At 60.2% G+C, this 15950-nt stretch overlaps 1 protein-coding gene across 2 annotated transcripts; it reads right to left on the bottom strand.

The window, feature by feature from the left end:
- Nucleotides 1–2373: 2373 nt before the first annotated feature.
- CIART (circadian associated repressor of transcription) lies at nt 2374–14775 on the bottom strand. 2 transcript variants are annotated; one of them, XM_074938310.1, is made up of 6 exons: nt 14722–14775; nt 7161–7718; nt 6235–6310; nt 4612–4690; nt 3658–3781; nt 2374–3139 (listed from the first exon to the last, which is right to left on the bottom strand). In XM_074938310.1, exons 2-6 carry the CDS (start codon nt 7704–7706, stop codon nt 2528–2530), a joined length of 1437 nt encoding a protein of 478 aa, XP_074794411.1. In that variant the 5' UTR covers nt 7707–7718; nt 14722–14775; the 3' UTR covers nt 2374–2527. The 2 variants fall into 2 exon arrangements, with proteins under 2 accessions (XP_074794411.1, XP_074794413.1); XM_074938312.1 differs by lacking the exon at nt 14722–14775 and adding an exon at nt 9735–9807.
- Between the last annotated feature and the right edge of the window lie 1175 nt (nt 14776–15950).

Here is a 15950-nt window from a genome sequence, read left to right as displayed (position 1 = left end):
CCCCACAGGCCATTGCTTAAATAAGAATGGTAGGCATTTCACAGTGTATTAAAGCCAACTTTAAAAGGTTTAATCTTTAACTATCTTAAAAAAACAACAACAACAAAAAACAAGCAGCACATTGTCATGCTGTGTAGCACGTGAGAAATTCACATTGCACCATGCTCTTCAAGCACAGTGCAGGTAGCTTTGAGCCTTCACACCGCCCCTTAAAATCAGATAGCTTTAAGGGCAACATGCAGCCTGCAGTATATTCTGCCTAGTGTGGACAGGTGTTTTGGGTTAGCAAGCACAGATGCCTTTCAAAACACAAGGCAGCTTTTTGCCTTGACAATAGAAGGAGCCTTCTGGAGCCCAAGACCCAAGTAATCAGGACCATTGGTTAGCAAATACACCTCTACCCACATATAATGCGACCCAATATAACACGAATTTGGATAGAACCCAGTAAAGCAGCGCTCTGGGGGGCGAGGCAGCGTGCTCTGGTGGATCAGTGCGTCTGGCTCAGACACGCTGCTCTCAGCGGTGTGTTAAGGGTGCCAAGCCGGGGCCGAGGGGTTGAATAAGGGGCAGAGGGTCTCGGGGGGCGGTCAGGGGACAGGGAGCAGGGCGGGTTGGATGGTTCAGAGGTTCTGGGGGGGTCGGGCGGTCAGGGGACGGGGCATTGGATAGAGCGTGGGAGTCCCGGGGGCCTGTCAGGGGGCGGGGGTGTGGATAGGGGTCGGTGCAGCCAGGGGACAGGGAGCAGGGGGGTTGGGTAAGGGGTGGGGTCCTGGGGGTGATTAGGGATGGGGGCGTCTCTGGAGGGGGCAGTCAGGGGACAAGGAGCGAGGGGGCTTACATGGGGGTAGGGTCTTGGGGGGGGTCTCTGGAGGGGTAGTCGGGGGTTCTGAGGTGTCAGTCAGGGGGCAGGAAGTGACTATTAATAATGGAAATGCTTGAGGCCAAAGCAAGTTCAATATAACATGGTTTCACCTATAAAGCGCTAAGATTTTTTGGCTCCCGAGGACCGCGTTATATCGGGGTAGAGGTGTAATTGAGAATCTTTCATTTGTTCGGGCTGAACTGGTTTAGGATTTCAATGCAACAGCAAATGCTGTTCTTACCCACTCCACTGCCCATTGCTGGGATCCCACTCTATTACGTGACTCAGGCTGGGTTAGTACTGAAGTGGGAGACATAGAAAATTCAAGATGCCGGAGGACACATTCGCAATTCAGTTACATACTTACATTGTAAGTCCCTTGGGGCAGGGACTGTCTTTTTGTCCTGTGTTTGTACAGCACCTAGCACAAATAATAAAAAATGGGGCTCTCACCTCCAAGAGCGTCCTGAGCCGGTGCTGTAGCTTGGGGATGGGAGGCGCTGCGGCTGCAGTCGGTTTCTTGGGTGACAAACAAAATCTGACCCCTTGTCATCACTGAAGATCCCATGCCAATTGTTGCAAGAGTTCTGGCATCCAACCCAAATACCCATCCTCACCTGCCTCAATCCCCTTGTCATTTCTTGCGTTGTTTTTCCACTTCCTGCCCTGGAGCAGGTGTAGCAGAGTTGCTGCCTGCTAACAGCGGCCACACGTTCCACTCCAGAGCTAGGTGCATTTTGGTAGCTGGTGAGGAGAGCCTTCAAGAGTCTGCCTGATGTCACGGGATCCATCAGAACAAAAGGCACCATTACAAGATAAGGTGTTACGGCAAAGGCTTTGTTCAACCATCCATGTGAATTGTGTGGGCCTGGTTTAGAAATGTGCAAGGAGGGTGTGTAATGCCAGGGAACGTGAGCCAACGATGCACAGCCACTCCTCTCTTATACAAGAGCGGCCCATTCTCCTGGGAGATGTTGTTAATAATATACCTAGGCACGCTACACCTTTAGCAGTTTGCATTTACTGTCTCACCCCTCAGCCTTCCAGAGATGTGCCAGGTGCTGTATCATCTAGTTAGATATGTATTGGTGAGAGAGATGCACAAGCTGCAGGACAGGTCTCAGATTACTCTGCAGTCAGCAGTACCTAGTAGCTAGGTTAACAGTGTTGTAGACAAGTATTAGTCTTGTTTTACAGATGGAGAAACTGAGTCACAAAGATAGTGGACTTGTCCCACAGCCATGGGTGTGAGAATTGAAATTAGAACCCAGGAGTTCTGGGCTCTCAGTCCTATGCCCAAAATATGCATGACAATTTATCTACCTCCCAGGGGAGGTTGTGAGTCTTAGTTCACATTGACCTGAAAAGCTCGAGAGAAGCACAAAGCGTTAGTGCTACAGGACGGACAAGGGGATTAATGGAGGGGCGGGCAGGGGAAATGTATTTCCACCGTACAGCATTTATCAAAAAAGATCACATTCGTCTGGAAACTGCTCTGGTTTAAACCTTTTAATAACATTAATTATTTTCCTCCTGGACGTTTATCAGACTTTTACACAGGCGTGAAATGTTTTACTTTAAAAAAAACAAACAAACAAAAAAAGGCAGAAATAAAAAAAGAAATAAAATTCACACATTTTGGGAAGTGCCTCGAGCCGAGCATCAAGAGGAATACACGGGCCCTTTCCTAGCCAGCAGTTCTGACTCCCGATTCCCAGTCCAAGCAGCTGCTGGCTTGGGTTCCTTGCTGGAGGTGGGCAAGTGAGGCAAAGATCTGGAGTGGCTGCTTGGATGCTGGCTAAGCACGTAGCTCCCTGCTGCCGTGGCCCCGGGAAGACTCTGGCATCTCGGCGGGTCTCCCATACCTGGAGGTTGCTTGGGGTGGCAGTAGGCGGGCGAGCTCTTGTCGGGAGCGACGGACGTGGAGCGGAAGAAGGGCGCAGGGGCCATCAGGTTGTTGTGGAGGAAGAGAATGACCCCGCACGCGTTTGGTCCGAGCAGGGCCTGGCTGAAAGCAGCATTCAAGTGCCCTAGGTTCGCCAGCCCCAGGGGCGGGTTGCAGATGGGCGAGGTGTGCATCCAGGTTAAGTTCATGGCAGACCAGTCGGCCAGAAAGCAGGCCTGCTCCCTCCACACCGCGCCGGCTTTGCCGTTAGCTGCGGCCGGGTCCGTGAGGTGCAGCTTCTCCGCGGCGGGCCTTTGGGCAGAGTCTTCGCTGGGCACCGCGGGCTTTCCTTCATGGCTGTCCACTGCTGAAGGCTTGGGGTGGGACTGCTGGAGGAGAAGGGAGAGAGGGGGGCACCTTAGGCTGGGACGGCGTCGACTTTCAAGAGCCTCGGCGGCTGCAGCCAATATGGCCGACCTGCCAGAGCTCCCCGCAAGGCCGACAGATGTGGCAAGAGCAGGCGAGGAGGAACCCACAGCTCCCATGGGGAGACCAGACAGACCTCTCAGCAACATGTGGCCCTCACTGACACCAGGCAAGCCCCTACAGGACCCACGTCACCCATGTCCCAAGCGCGGCATGGGCCACAGAAGTTCCTCCCCACCAGCCAGCATCCTGCCTGCCACAGACCCAGCTCCGTCTCCATTCTGCTGGACTAAAGCTTTTACATGCTGCAATTCTACTAGTAATTCCACCTCCCTCCCAAGGGACAGCTACCTCCACCCTACCAAACAGCACGTCGCTCGGACAAGGACAGGCCTAGAGGAGCCTCATCCGTGGGCCTTTAATCCATATACAGATGGAAGAGATTGGATAGTCCTGTTACCCAGCAAGGAAGCTCCCTTACCTTAGCTAGCTTGCATGCATGCTCTGCTGGTTTGGAATCCGGACAGGAGCTGTTCAAGGCGACGTGAGGGAACCAAACTTTCAGCATCATTTCTACCTGCAGCAGGGTGCCCAAGTATCGCTCCCTGCAAGATGAGAAAAGAAACAGGGGGTTCCTCTCAAGCCAGGAGAGATCGTTGTGCATCGTTTTACCCTGCTGAGCCCAGACGGATCGGTCACAGCCTGGCGCCTCGCGCGGGTAGCACACAAGTAACATGAGACAGAAGAGACAGTCAGGCTCCCGCAGCAAGGAGACTGCCCTGTTATTCCATACGGCTGCCTCTCTTTCAGAGAGAGAGAGAAAACAGGCCAAGTTCCCCCAACAAAAAGATGGGCCTCAACTTTTAAGATCTGGGCTTTGAATTTCAAGTTACAAAATAGCAGAAACTCAGTACTTTGACGCTCCCCTCCCCTTTGCCCAAAAGGAACGTCTCCCTCCCTCCCCAGAGCTTCCCTCTGCAACAGGATTAGAGATTTCAGCAAAGCAAAGGGACAAGGGTAGCAAGTAATTTGTGGCTTCAACGTGCGCCAGGACTTGGCTCGGTTCGAAGCCCAGGGGCATTTCCTAGGCTGCGTGCGGCGGGGCAATCCAGCACTACCAGTCATGGGTGATTGCTGCCAGTGGGGGAATCAAATGCCAGGAGTTGCAGAGTCATATGAATCCAGCTGTTTCTCTACTGATGCCCAAGGCAGACCTCAGCCCCGGGGGTGTTTAACCTGGGGTGCCTGTGAGTAAGCTGTAAGCGAGCTGGGGCACCGACACTCTCAATGCAGCAGCCCAGGAGTTCAGTGGGAAGTTTGCTGATTCTGGAAACACTGGACAGAGTCTGTGCACTGTCCGGCTCCCACTCCTGCAGCAAGTCGCACACCAACCTCTGCTGAGCTGTAATAATGATTTCGTGGAGGAGATGCTTACCCCATTTCTGGCTTTTGCAGGACTCCAACTATCCTCTGAATCCTGTCCATGGCCACACTCCGCTGGAAGCTGCTTAAACCTGGTGGGGGGCAGAAACACACCAAGGCCCAGCTATTAGTTTACAGACAAGCCGAGCCAACTTTATTGCGCTAGGGAGCCTGGAGAGAAAGCAGTGGCTTGGGAAGCCAGCGCCAGGCTGATTCAGCCTCCACACTGCTCAGACTGATTACCCAGGGGAGATTATGGAGAGATCACGCCAATTACATGCAACATGGACAGACGCAAGAACCTAGCCCTCAGATTAGCTGGAGGAAAAGGCCAGCAAAATGCGGGGGGGTGGGGGTGTTGAGACACTCATGTCTTTGCCCTCCCACTGCAGATACAGTGAATTGCAGCCTCTGCTCCTTGCAGTGGGGGCTGTCGTACTAGGAGAAATCACCCCCGTAATGCAGCCAGCATGGGAAAGGCTTGTATGCTGGAGAAGCAGGTGCCCCCGGGGCTCTATTAGCACCATGTGATGACTTTCTGAAGGGCAGGTATCACGCCTCACCAGCTGCCTTCTTGCACGTTATTCCAAGCCATAATCATTTCTTCACAGCCAAGAGTGGGCGTGACACAAGCAGGCAGCGAGACACGTGTCTGGCTGATGGAAACTTGCACGCACGGAGACACGTGTAAACAGCACGCTGAGAGAGAAAGGAGAGCAGGCTCACAGGGCCGACGGGGCGCGTCAATGAAAGCCTTCTCTTTCATATTTCCAACAGCGTGTTATCAGGGCAGGAAAGCAGCGCTACAAAGAGCGAGCAGCTCCCTGGGAATTTCTCAGCTCACGCTGCGATCAATACAGCCCACAATGGCCTTCTTTACTAGGCAATTTAGCACAGTCAACCAAGGGGCCGAAATTAAGATCAGGGCTCAAGAGAGAGCTATAAACAGAAAGAAGGAATCTAGGGAAGAAGATCTTGTAAGGGGAATAAGCTAGTGCCAAATGACTACACATTAGACCACATCTGGCACTACAATTATTTCAGGAGCAGAGGAATGAGGGGAAAACAAAGAATGTTGGGTACCGAACACACAAGCCTCTTAAGTATCGAGCAATGGTAAAGCACCCGTATCTAGTATCCTAGAATGTACAGGATCTCAGAGCTGTGACACCCACTAGATCCTCAAATCCCTTCCCATTCCAGGGCAGGGCAGCCTCCTGCTAGCAGATGTAATCAGATTAATATGTAAACACAACAGGTGATTGAGCCATAGGGCCAACATGATGAAATAGCAGCCCCACGCTAGGAAAAAGAAGTCAGAGGGATTGCGCCAGATCCTCAGCACAGATCTGCTGACTTCAGCGGAGTGACATTGATTTATATCAGCCGGGGATCTGGCCCATTTTCTCAACGGCATTCAGGCTGAAAGATCCTGACTACTTACGTAGCGCTTTACAAGCATCAATAAAGGGCCAGATTCTGAATGCCACTCCAGCAAAAGGCCCGGAGATGGCCACTGGCCTCTGATTTAGGAATCGGAAGGGGGAGAGAGGGGAAATAATTCCCTGCAGTTTAATAGCCACGTGGTGGCGTCAGACCCCTCTGGTGAGGGAGAAGCATGAGGAACGGCATTTACCTCGCTCATAGCGACCTTTCTTCAGCCCATTCAGAAGCTCCGCGAGAGGCCTGATGAAGCCCTGGAGTTCCCGGCACTGCAGAGAAGGAGCACAAAAAGTGAGCCAGCCCGTCTGGGACGATCCCACTTCTGGGCTTCCCCCAACCCATCCGCACAAGCCTCTCCCCAGCGCATCCCTGGGGCTGGTTTTGCACCTGATGCAGGACCCCTGTGCAGCTGTGCTGGGCAGCGAGGTGTGAATACAACGAGGTGGGCTCTAAAGCACTCGCTTTAATCCCCAGTAATGCACTTATTTCATCTTATTTTATGACCCTCCCCAGACTGTAAGCTTTTGGGAGCAGAGACAGTCTTTGTTCTGGGTCTGTACAGCACCTAGCACCACAGGGCCCTGGTCCACGACTGGGGCTCTTACACATTGCTGCAGTATGAATACTTAATGCCACTAATCCTGAAGGGCTCATGGTGCTAATGCAAGTGACCCCAAGAATTCCAATTCCCATCCCTTCACCATTACGATGAAGCTGACCACTCGTTTTCCTTCCCCATGCTAGTCCTTCCCCACTGCCCTCAATTTTTTCCAGTCCATAGGGTGCCCAGCTCACATCTCAGTCTGCACTGGCCACAGCACATGGGAAACTGAGGCACGATCACCCTGACACTAATAACACAGACAGCTAGATGTCCAGCAGGCTCAAACCATGTATTCCACCCACCAGCTTCAGCGTCTACAGGGCCTTGGCTATTTGATGGGATCAAAGGTGCAAAGAGGGCGAGGCTTTGCCAATGGCATTGGTGTATGAAGCCGGCAGGTGAGGAATCCCAGCCTGGATCAGGCCTTGTGTCCCATTTGATCGCACACTTCACCCCTTCCCAAGTAACTCCCTCCCTGCTGACACCCGCTTCCCTGGATATTCTCATAGACTCACCTTCTGGGCAAACAACCGGTCGCCGTCGGTCAAGGGCAACGTCGGAGCTTCCCTCATCTCCGTTTCCCCGTTCCTTTGCCTTTTCATCCCGTGGGCAGCGGGCTTTTCAGCATACTCGGGGTATTCCCTCTCCCCTGCAGGACGGATCAGACGCTTCCGTCCGCTCTCCACCCTCTTCTGGCTCAGAGTCCTCCCGGCCAGGCTGCCATCCCCATCCACCAAACAAGTGTAGGCCGAGGGGTATCTGCCTTCCAACGCCCCGGGAAACCGGCCGCACTGACTCGAAGGCCGTTGCCTAGCAGAGCTCTGCAAAGTGGGTTTCACTGTCCTGAGTTTGCAGTCCCGGCCCGGCAGGCTGGGGCTAGTCCATGCCGACTTGGGAGAAAAGGGAATCCTCTCCCCTCCGGAGCGGGTGTCCTTCTCCACCTCGCTCTCGCTGTCCGACAGGAAGACGCCGAAGTCGTAACACTTGTCCTCTTCGTCGCTGGCAGCACTGTCGACCGAATACAGAGACTCGCAGGACGACATGCTGTTGGGGGACTCCATGACTGCGGGAACCTGTCAGGGACCAAAAACGGGCAAACAAATGAAGACGCTGCCAGTCACAGCAACAAAGGATACCTTAGAGATCCTACCGTTGCCTCCCGGGCATCCCCAGACCCAACAGCCCAGGGTCTCTTAGCACGGCTGCTGACCCGCGTTTATAAAAGGAGGCTTTAGAATAATTTCCTCGAGGACAGCTAAAAAGCAAGGTCTCCTCTGGTTTACTGGGGGGAGGTGGCTGAACACAAAGGGGTAAAGACAACGGGAGCCAAATGGACCCTGTGCAGTTGCAGTTCCTGGATAGAGCTTGCCAGCAGAAGCTGTTCCAGATGCGACCACTCTGTTCCCATCAGCGGCTGCACGGCGACAAGGCACCCATTGGGTTTCATTGTCGGGGGCAGCCGAAGGGTCCACAGAGCAGCCCTGCAGCGGGTGGGTGCACAAGTCAGCTCCCAGACACTTGATGGGAGCGGGAGGAGGAGTGACATGCATGGAGCCTGAACTAGTGAGTGGGGGAGGGTGTAAAGTTTACAACGACAGGCTTCCCTTGCCGCCATCGATGGCATTACTCCATGCAGAAGCATTACAGGATACGGACAACAAAATATCCTAGCAACCTCATTGCCACGGACACAGGCAGTTTCAAAATCAGTTGGGAAAAAGCTACGTTTCCTGCCCGGTTTTACAGCACAGTCTGCTAAATGTTAAGAAGGGGAAACACAATTCTTATGTGTATTAAGGCAGCACTAGGAACCCTACTCAGGGATCAGGACCTTCCCCACTGGGGAAGGGAGAGGGGTTGCTTCCACTTGGACAAACAGAAACATATAACTTGGCGTTTCATTTTCTGGTTCACATGTACAGGTGCTGCAAGGTTTGGGTTGCAAACACAGCAGGGGAAAGGTTTCAAACAAAACAACAACTGGCATTAAATACACACACACACACACACACACAAATCCATGGGGACATTCTGATCAGTCTTAGTTTCTTAGTAAGATCTCTTTTCTGCAGAACCTAAATTGACCCGTTAAACCACTTCTGTGGTGCATCGAGAAAATGTTTACGCAGCGAAAATGTTAGCAACCTCAGGGTATAAAAGTGACCACTAACAACGTAATACTAGAGTGATATTAGTCCGTGTCCTTTCGATTTGGACTGGTATAAAATGAACAGCTCATAAGTCAATATACTAAATACAAGTGCCCACCAGACAGGAAACAAGTGAATTAAAAAAAAATCAGAGAATGTTGGAGCTGTGCAATGCAAGACTTTAACCTGGCAGGTAAAATAAGCAGAGGACAAACTACACATCTAAATGATAGAAGGTTTCTCCAATACATTAAGAGATAAGAGCAGGGTGTGCCAGTCTGATTAGAAAGGGACTGTCTGGCTGACTCAATGCAGTCAGCACCTACGGCCTCTGTAACAGAGCACTGGTCCCAGCTACTGGGTGACATCGGATCATAAACTTAGGGAAGGCAGGGCTCCAGCCTTCCCACCTTCCCATCACTGCAGGCAGACAAAAATCTGTAACCCTTTCCTCCATGGCGAGGCAGAGAAAGATGAGAAGCTTCTACGCTTTATTTTCCTGCTCTGTTTTAGACAGATGCCAACTGCCAACTCACAGCAGCTACCCTGCTGCCAGCCAAACGGCTGGCGAGAAATCAACAAGCCCCAAGTGAGAAATGTGGCCTTTCACCCCTAAATTGGCCAACAGAGAGTAGCAGGCAGGGAGAAATCCTAGAGAGGCTGTTCTAAGGGCATGCTTCACAGAGCCAATGTCACAAAACAGACACAAGCGGCTTCCACCCCCAAAGATCCCAAACCACACACAAGATGCGCAGCATCGCTAAGTTCCCTGCCATCCTGCACCCACTTCCTAGGAGCAGAAGGCATCAACACACTCACCACCCCCACCTGCCTTTCCGTACACGGCACGCCCTGCGTGCGCACGCACACACACACACACACACGTGGGATTTTTGGTATACACAGGTCTTGTTGTTTTTTAGGTCTAGCCCAACGCACCGACACAGGTAGCCCTCCGGGACCCAATAAACGGACGTGTCCACCTTGCTGGGAACTGAACCCGCCTGGGTGTTTCCTGGTCTGGCGCCGGGCTCCCTCTGCAGTAGCACAGGCAAAGGGGGAGGTTTCCAAGTGCAGCAGGTGTTTTATCCAAGAAGGCTGGGGAGCGACAGGGGCACGTTAACCTACAAGCTGCCATCAGCTGTCAGAGTGCCTCGGCGGCGGTGACTCAGTGGAGGGGTGGGGGTCCCGCTCGCTTTGCTACAGAACATGCCCTTCCTCCTATACCCCATGTCTCTTCCCAAAGTAGTCAACCCCCTGGTGCCAGGCACCAGCCCCGGCAGCACCCCTGCTTCGACGAAACCAGTTACGCTGGTGCTACAAGTCCCAGCAGCACCCTCCGAACTTCAGACCCAGCAGCACCCTCCAGTCCCTTTGCTAAAGAAACCAACCTGCTATGCTTGGAACTCAGCAGGAGATCTTGAGTAGGAACCTGCACGGCAGCTCCTTCCTCCCCAGCAAACGTCCTTCCACTAAACCCGCCCAGGGTCACCACCCTGAGAACCTGAGTCGTTCCTCCTTCCCTTCACCCAGTACAGGATCCGGAGCCTAGCCAGCACCTTGCCTGCAACGCAGCCAGCCACCACCGCACGTTGCTGACCTAGATTAAACACGCATCCGCGCCTCGACACCAAGAGTCGTGCTGTCTGGATGGCTGCTGCAATCAGGGACAGGGCTGTCCCCATGCCATGCGACACAATGAGCCGTGCACACTGGTCGAATTCTCTCACACACAGCCCCGGCCTCCCCTTCTGAAAGCAGGCACACCCTCTCCCTGGCCCTCCCCCCCCCACACACCTCTGCATGCCCCTCCTGCCATTCACACACTAACCCCAGCGCACACACTATTCACGTTACACACTCAAGTCATTGCCATTCACACCCTGCCCCTCCATGCCAGACATACACACACAGCCCTGATGCAGAGCCCCCTGCATGCACATCCTCCATATCCCCCCTCCCTTCCACTCAGGTCACCATCGTTCAGACACGGGGCAGATTAATCCCTTCCCCACCCCGTTGCGCTAAACCCCTTGCATGCTCCCAGGGGTCAGGTTTCCTCCCAGGATTGGTGGGGAGCCGCAATGCTGGCCCTCGGGATCTGGACCGGACTCCTCTGTGCCCGGGGACAATGCTGGGATACAGACACTCCACAGAAAAGCATTGGGGGGGGGGGGGGGTAGTGTCTGGATCCTCACATTCTGGTAGGAAAAGAGAATCCTCCTGGGGGGTGCACACGGGGGGGGGGGGGGGGGAACAACACCGATCCTCCCAAGGGCGCAGGGTCCTTTCACCTGATCCTGGCCGGGGGGGCGGAGGGGAGGGGTCCGGGTCCAGTGGGTTCCAGGCTGTGTGGAGAAAGACCCTGGACTCAATCCCTGATGCCGGCAGGTCACAGGCCAGGGCTGGGGGGGCGCGATCCCTAATGCCAGTAGGTCACAGGCTGGGGGAGGGGCCCCGGATCCTATCCCTGACGCCAACGGGTCACAGCTGAGGGGGTGGGGGGAGGAGCTCGATCCCTGATGCCAACGGGTCCCAGGCTAGGGGGAGCGGGGAGAGGAGCCCGATCCCTGATGCCAACGGGTCCCAGGCTAGGGGGAGCGGGGAGAGGAGCCCCGACCCCAGATGCCAACGGGTCCCAGGCTGGAGGGGGCGGACGGGGCGGAGCCCAGACCCCAGATGCCAGCGGGTCCCAGGCTGGAGGGGGCGGACGGGGGGGAGCCCGACCCCAGATGCCGGCGGGTCCCAGGCTGGAGGGGGCGGACGGGGGGGAGCCCGACCCCAGATGCCGGCGGGTCCCAGGCTGGAGGGGGCGGACGGGGGGGGAGCCCGACCCCAGATGCCGGCGGGTCCCAGGCTGGAGGGGGCGGACGGGGGGGGGGGTCCCGATCCCTGACGCCGGCGGGTCCCAGGCTGGAGGGGGCGGGGGGGGGGGGTCCCAGGCTGGGGCGGGGGGGGGGGGGGTCCCGATCCCTGACGCCGGCGGGTCCCAGGCTGGGGCGGGAGGGGGGGGGTCCCGATCCCTGACGCCGGCGGGTCCCAGGCTGGAGGGGGCGGGGGGGGGGTCCCCCGATCCCTGACGCCGGCGGGTCCCAGGCTGGAGGGGGCGGGAGGGGGGGGGTCCCGATCCCTGACGCCGGCGGGTCCCAGGCTGGAGGGGGCGGGAGGGGGGGGGTCCCGATCCCTGACGCCGGCGGGTCCCAGGCTGGAGGGGGCGGGAGGGGGGGGGTCCCGATCCCTGACGCCGGCGGGTCCCAGGCTGGAGGGAGCGGAGGGGGGGGGGTCCCCGATCCCTGACGCCGGTGGGTCCCAGGCTGGAGAGGGCGGAGGGGGGGGGGTCCCGATCCCTGACGCCAGCGGGTCCCAGGCTGGAGGGAGCGGAAGGGGGGGTGGTCCCGATCCCTGACGCCGGCGGGTCCCAGGCTGGAGGGGGCGGAGGGGGGGGGTCCCGATCCCTGACGCCGGCGGGTCCCAGGCTGGAGGGGGCGGAGGGGGGGGGGGTCCCGATCCCTGACGCCGGCGGGTCCCAGGCTGGAGGGGGCGGAGGGGGGGGGGGTCCCGATCCCTGACGCCGGCGGGTCCCAGGCTGGGGCGGGAGGGGGGGGTCCCGATCCCTGACGCCGGCGGGTCCCAGGCTGGAGGGGGCGGAGGGGGGGGGGTCCCCGATCCCTGACGCCGGTGGGTCCCAGGCTGGAGGGGGCGGAGGGGGGGGGGTCCCGATCCCTGACGCCGGCGGGTCCCAGGCTGGAGGGGGCGGAGGGGGGGGGGTCCCGATCCCTGACGCCGGCGGGTCCCAGGCTGGAGGGGGCGGAAGGGGGGGGGTCCCGATCCCTGACGCCGGCGGGTCCCAGGCTGGAGGGAGCGGAGGGGGCGGAGGGGGGGGGTCCCGATCCCTGACGCCGGCGGGTCCCAGGCTGGAGGGGGCGGAGGGGGGAGGGTCCCGATCCCTGACGCCGGCGGGTCCCAGGCTGGAGGGGGCGGAGAGGGGAGGGTCCAGATCCCTGACGCCGGCGGGTCCCAGGCTGGAGGGGGCGGAGGGGGGGGGGGTCCCGATCCCTGACGCCGGCGGGTCCCAGGCTGGAGGGGGCGGAGGGGGGGGGGTCCCGATCCCTGACGCCGGCGGGTCCCAGGCTGGAGGGGGCGGAGGGGGGGGGGTCCCGATCCCTGACGCCGGCGGGTCCCAGGCTGGAGGGGGCGGAGGGGGGGGGGTCCCGATCCCTGACGCCGGCGGGTCCCAGGCTGGAGGGAGCGGAGGGGGCGGGTCCCAGGCTGGGGGGGGGGGTCCCGATCCCTGACGCCGGCGGGTCCCAGGCTCGGGCGGGAGAGGGGGGGTCCCGATCCCTGACGCCGGCGGGTCCCAGGCTGGAGGGGGCGGAGGGGGGGGTCCCGATCCCTGACGCCGGCGGGTCCCAGGCTGGAGGGGGCGGAGGGGGGGGGGGTCCCGATCCCTGACGCCGGCGGGTCCCAGGCTGGAGGGAGCGGAGGGGGGGGGGTCCCCGATCCCTGACGCCGGTGGGTCCCAGGCTGGAGGGGGCGGAGGGGGGGGGTCCCGATCCCTGACGCCAGCGGGTCCCAGGCTGGAGGGAGCGGAAGGGGGGGTGGTCCCGATCCCTGACGCCGGCGGGTCCCAGGCTGGAGGGGGCGGAGGGGGGGGGGTCCCGATCCCTGACGCTGGCGGGTCCCAGGCTGGAGGGGGCGGAGGGGGGGGGGGTCCCGATCCCTGACGCCGGCGGGTCCCAGGCTGGAGGGGGCGGGGGGGGGGGGTCCCGATCCCTGACGCCGGCGGGTCCCAGGCTGGGGCGGGAGGGGGGGGTCCCGATCCCTGACGCCGGCGGGTCCCAGGCTGGAGGGGGCGGAGGGGGGGGGTCCCCGATCCCTGACGCCGGTGGGTCCCAGGCTGGAGGGGGCGGGGGGGGGGGGTCCCGATCCCTGACGCCGGCGGGTCCCAGGCTGGAGGGGGCGGAGGGGGGGGGGTCCCGATCCCTGACGCCAGCGGGTCCCAGGCTGGAGGGGGCGGAAGGGGGGGGGTCCCGATCCCTGACGCCGGCGGGTCCCAGGCTGGAGGGAGCGGAGGGGGCGGAGGGGGGGGTCCCGATCCCTGACGCCGGCGGGTCCCAGGCTGGAGGGGGCGGAGGGGGGAGGGTCCCGATCCCTGACGCCGGCGGGTCCCAGGCTGGAGGGGGCGGAGGGGGGAGGGTCCAGATCCCTGACGCCGGCGGGTCCCAGGCTGGAGGGGGCGGAGGGGGGGGGGGTCCCGATCCCTGACGCCGGCGGGTCCCAGGCTGGAGGGGGCGGAGGGGGGGGGGTCCCGATCCCTGACGCCGGCGGGTCCCAGGCTGGAGGGGGCGGAGGGGGGGGGGTCCCGATCCCTGACGCCGGCGGGTCCCAGGCTGGAGGGGGCGGAGGGGGGGGGGTCCCGATCCCTGACGCCGGCGGGTCCCAGGCTGGAGGGAGCGGAGGGGGCGGGTCCCAGGCTGGGGGGGGGGGTCCCGATCCCTGACGCCGGCGGGTCCCAGGCTCGGGCGGGAGAGGGGGGGTCCCGATCCCTGACGCCGGCGGGTCCCAGGCTGGAGGGGGCGGAGGGGGGGGTCCCGATCCCTGACGCCGGCGGGTCCCAGGCTGGAGGGAGCGGAGGGGGGGAGCCCGACCCCAGATGCCGGCGGGTCCCAGGCTGGAGGGGGCGGACGGGGGGGGGGGTCCCGATCCCTGACGCCGGCGGGTCCCAGGCTGGAGGGGGCAGGGGGGGGGGTCCCGATCCCTGACGCCGGCGGGTCCCAGGCTGGAGGGGGCAGGGGGGGGGGTCCCGATCCCTGACGCCGGCGGGTCCCAGGCTGGTGTCCGCCCCCCAGTCCGGCTCCCAGCTCCCTGCCCGAGCCCCGAGCCCCTGCCCGGCCCCCTGGATCCCAGCGAGCCTCCAGCTCCTCACCTGATCCCGTTCCCCGCTCCGCTCCCTCTGCTCTGTCCCCGGGCGGCTCCGCTCCGCTCCACACCCAGCCCGTCCCCGTCCCCAGCCCGGCGCCCGGTCCCCGCCCCCGGCTCAGTGCGGGCGCCACGCGGCCACGTGCGGCCCGGCACGTGCCTCCCGCCGGGCCCCGCCCGCCCCCCTCCCATTGGCTCCCCGAGCCCACCCCCGGGGCGCGGGCCGCCGCCCTACAGCCACGCCCCCTGCCCCTAATTGGGGCTCGGCGGCTCCCCTGCAGCCCAATGCCGGAGCAGCGCTGAACCGATTGGCCGGGAGGGTGGAGCTCGAGGCCACGCCCCTACATGTGGCTGCGGGAGCTGGACGCAGGGGCCTGGGGGCGGGGCAAGGGAGAAGGACACGCCCTTTTGTGTCAGCCTGCTGCATCGAAGGGGGCTGGGCAGGAGGGGGGGGAATGTGATGGGGGTTTCCGTAGAGGGCAATGGGGCAGAGATAGGGGACCCATAGAGGGCAAGGGGGCAGAGGAGGGGGACCTGGTGAAGGCAGAGGAGGAGACCACAGGGGCTCGGGGGGAAGAGAAAGGGCAGGACTGGAGGTCCACAGGGGGTTAGGGGGCAGAGGAGTTGGGGGAGGGGCTGAGAAGAGGAAACAGCTGGAGGACACAGAAAGGAGAGGGGCTGGAAGGACTCGGGGGCGCTGCAATCCCCAGCAGGGATAGGAGTGGCTTATGGCTGGGGAAACACAGTCAGTGGAGAGGCCAGGGGACACTGCAGGGAAGCAAGAGAAATGGGATGGGAGAAGTTGGTGGGTAGGCACAGGTGGGAGGGAGATGGGGAGGGGGTATGGCAGGGTATGTACACAGCACAGGGGGCTGCTAAGGGGACAGCAGCAGGGACAGGGAGCATGAGGGGAAGGAGACAGGTGGATGGGGGAAGAGAAGGGTAGAAAGGAAAAGAGCAAAAGAGATGGGGGAGGAGAGGGGTGGGAGCTGTGGAGAGGAACTGGGAGCTGGTTGCGGTGTTTAGATGCTGCTTGTAATTATTAGAACTGGGAGCACTGGCTGTTGGGAGTCTGAAAGGACAGGGGTTGGGGAGTTGAGGAGATGGAGTGAGAGCTACCGAGGGTGCAGCAGCAGCTTGGTAAAGAGGTTTCCACTTCAAAAATAAAGTCCTGTTGAAGTTCATTAGTATCTTGCCTGGTTGCTACAACACTGGTGAAGGCTTAACCTGCCCTGC

The sequence above is a fragment of the Natator depressus genome, chromosome 24 (genome assembly GCF_965152275.1).
Source record: "Natator depressus isolate rNatDep1 chromosome 24, rNatDep2.hap1, whole genome shotgun sequence".
Lineage (NCBI taxonomy): Eukaryota > Metazoa > Chordata > Testudines > Cheloniidae > Natator > Natator depressus.
This window is presented reverse-complemented; position numbering and strand designations above follow the sequence as displayed.